This window comes from Brassica oleracea, unplaced genomic scaffold (assembly GCF_000695525.1).
Source record: "Brassica oleracea var. oleracea cultivar TO1000 unplaced genomic scaffold, BOL UnpScaffold01041, whole genome shotgun sequence".
In the NCBI taxonomy this organism is placed as follows: Eukaryota; Viridiplantae; Streptophyta; class Magnoliopsida; order Brassicales; family Brassicaceae; genus Brassica; species Brassica oleracea.
The window spans coordinates 32225-34410 of NW_013617614.1; the positions used below are offsets into that span (position 1 = coordinate 32225).

General features: G+C 36.7%; 1 protein-coding gene across 1 annotated transcript; it reads right to left on the bottom strand.

Annotated features, from left to right (window-relative positions):
• Positions 1-709: 709 nt before the first annotated feature.
• On the bottom strand, positions 710-1594 carry LOC106320736 (glutathione S-transferase T3-like). Its single transcript, XM_013759101.1, has one exon. It carries the CDS (start codon positions 1592-1594, stop codon positions 710-712), a length of 885 nt encoding a protein of 294 aa, XP_013614555.1.
• Positions 1595-2186: the final 592 nt, after the last annotated feature.

Sequence of the window (2186 nt, forward strand, 5' to 3'; positions counted from 1 at the left end):
ACAAGAAGCCTCCTCCACTCGTTACTGTCCGTGACTTCACAAGGCTACACAAGAAGCCTCCTCCGTGACTTCACAACACTGTCCGTGACTTCACAAGACTACAAGACTAGACAATTCACCTGCAGTAGGACACAAGTTCATTACAACAATCAGTAAACATTCTATAGAACAAATAACTCATTAAATAGAAACAGAGGCATACATGATTAAAATTACTAAGAGATCATTTTACTCATTAAATAGAAACAGAGGCATACATGATTAAAATTACTAAGAGATCATTTTACTCATTAAATAGAAACAGAGGCATACATGATTAAAATTACTAAGAGATCATTTTACTCATTAAATAGAAACAGAGGCATACATGATTAAAATTACTAAGAGATCATTTTACTCATTAAATAGAAACAGAGGCATACATGATTAAAATTACTAAGAGATCATTTTACTCATTAAATAGAAACAGAGGCATACATGATTAAAATTACTAAGAGATCATTTTACTCATTAAATAGAAACAGAGGCATACATGATTAAAATTACTAAGAGATCATTTTACTCATTAAATAGAAACAGAGGCATACATGATTAAAATTACTAAGAGATCATTTTACTCATTAAATAGAAACAGAGGCATACATGATTTATTTTAATTAAGCAACACAAGCAAGACAAGCAACACAAGCAAGACAAACATAGACTTATTTTAATTATACCCTAACTCATTAATGAGTTTCTTCTTCAAAGTTTCTTCATAATCCGCGAGTGGTCCTTCTCTACCAATGAGAGTCTCCAGAAGCTTGATCTTACACAGCTCCTTCTTTATAGTCAAATCCTCCTTCTTCATAGACCACATTGACTGAAACTCATCGTAGTCCTTTGCATCACCAATTGGCTTCTTAGAACGAGCTTTTGATGCCTTAACTCCAGGGGGACGAGTTGTTGCTTCATCACCAGAGTCTACATCAATTGCTTTAGAGCTTGCAGAGTGAGAAACGTCCACACTCTTCCTCTTTTTAGAGCTTCCCTCAGCTTTAGCCGTAGACAACTCAGTCCACTTTTGGTCATTACGCAACTCTTTCCAAGCATGCTCAAGTGGGAATTTTTTTTTATAATTGGTGAAGAAGATTTCGTGGGCCAGTTTAAGAACATCAGTTTCATTTTGGCCACTGGTTCTCTCTCTGGTCGCAGCTTCAAAAGCTCCACAAAACTTGCAAACGAGGTCATTTATCTTCTGCCAACGATTCTTACAGTGAGCTGCCTCTCGCTTTTCACACCCAACAAGCTTAGGACTAGCGTTGTAGTACGCAGCAATTCGCTTCCAGAATGCAATAAACCTCTGTTCATTCCCCACTACTGCATCTTTGCTCGTGTTTAACCACGAGCTTATGAGCACAATGTCGTCAATTGGAGACCACGTCCTCCTCTCCTTACGACTGCCTTGAGTCTCTTGATCAATGTTCGAATCGTGTGTGTCTTGACTGGCAAAGAAGGGAAGTTGTGACTCGGGTACATTACCAAAGACCACATTCTGTTGACTGCTAAGCAGGTCAACAAAGTTTGAAGGCTCAGTAAAAGGATTAAATTCCATTTCCGAGGTTAGAGAATAGAGAAAAAACAGATAGGAATCTGTTTTAGATGGATGAGAATGAAGGAGTTTTAAAAGAGTTTACGAGTTGACATATATCTAACTCCCATTTATTACCGTTTCACAACCATAATCAACCACAAATTTAGACACTTCAAACTAAAGCAAAAAATTTATTATCGGCAATTCAAACCAAAGAAAGTCATTTAACTACAGCAAGTTTTAAATAGCCTAACTAACAACATCAATGCAAACACACTAAACGCATTAACTACCTAACCATAAAGCTTTCAATGGCAGTAAAAGTTTTAAACATTTACCTGTTTTGCGCTGGGGAATAAACTCCTCTGGTTGCAGACGATCCTTCCTGTTTTGCTTCAGTGATGGAGCTCAAGACACAGACAGACAAGCAAAAACAAAACAACAATGAGAAACTGAGGTAGAGAGACAAACAAACAGAAACAAATCATTGTTCAGGACACTCGATTCAATTCAGATAAAAGCTATTTCAATCTAATATAACTCTTAAACAATAAAGACAAGAACCATTCATGAAACAAGTGATAAAACAGAACCGCTATCATGAGACCCGATT

Coding starts and splice junctions, on each gene's coding strand:
- LOC106320736 (XM_013759101.1), bottom strand. CDS start 1,594: ATGGAATTTAATCCTTTTACTGAGCCTTCAAACTTTGTTGACCTGCTT.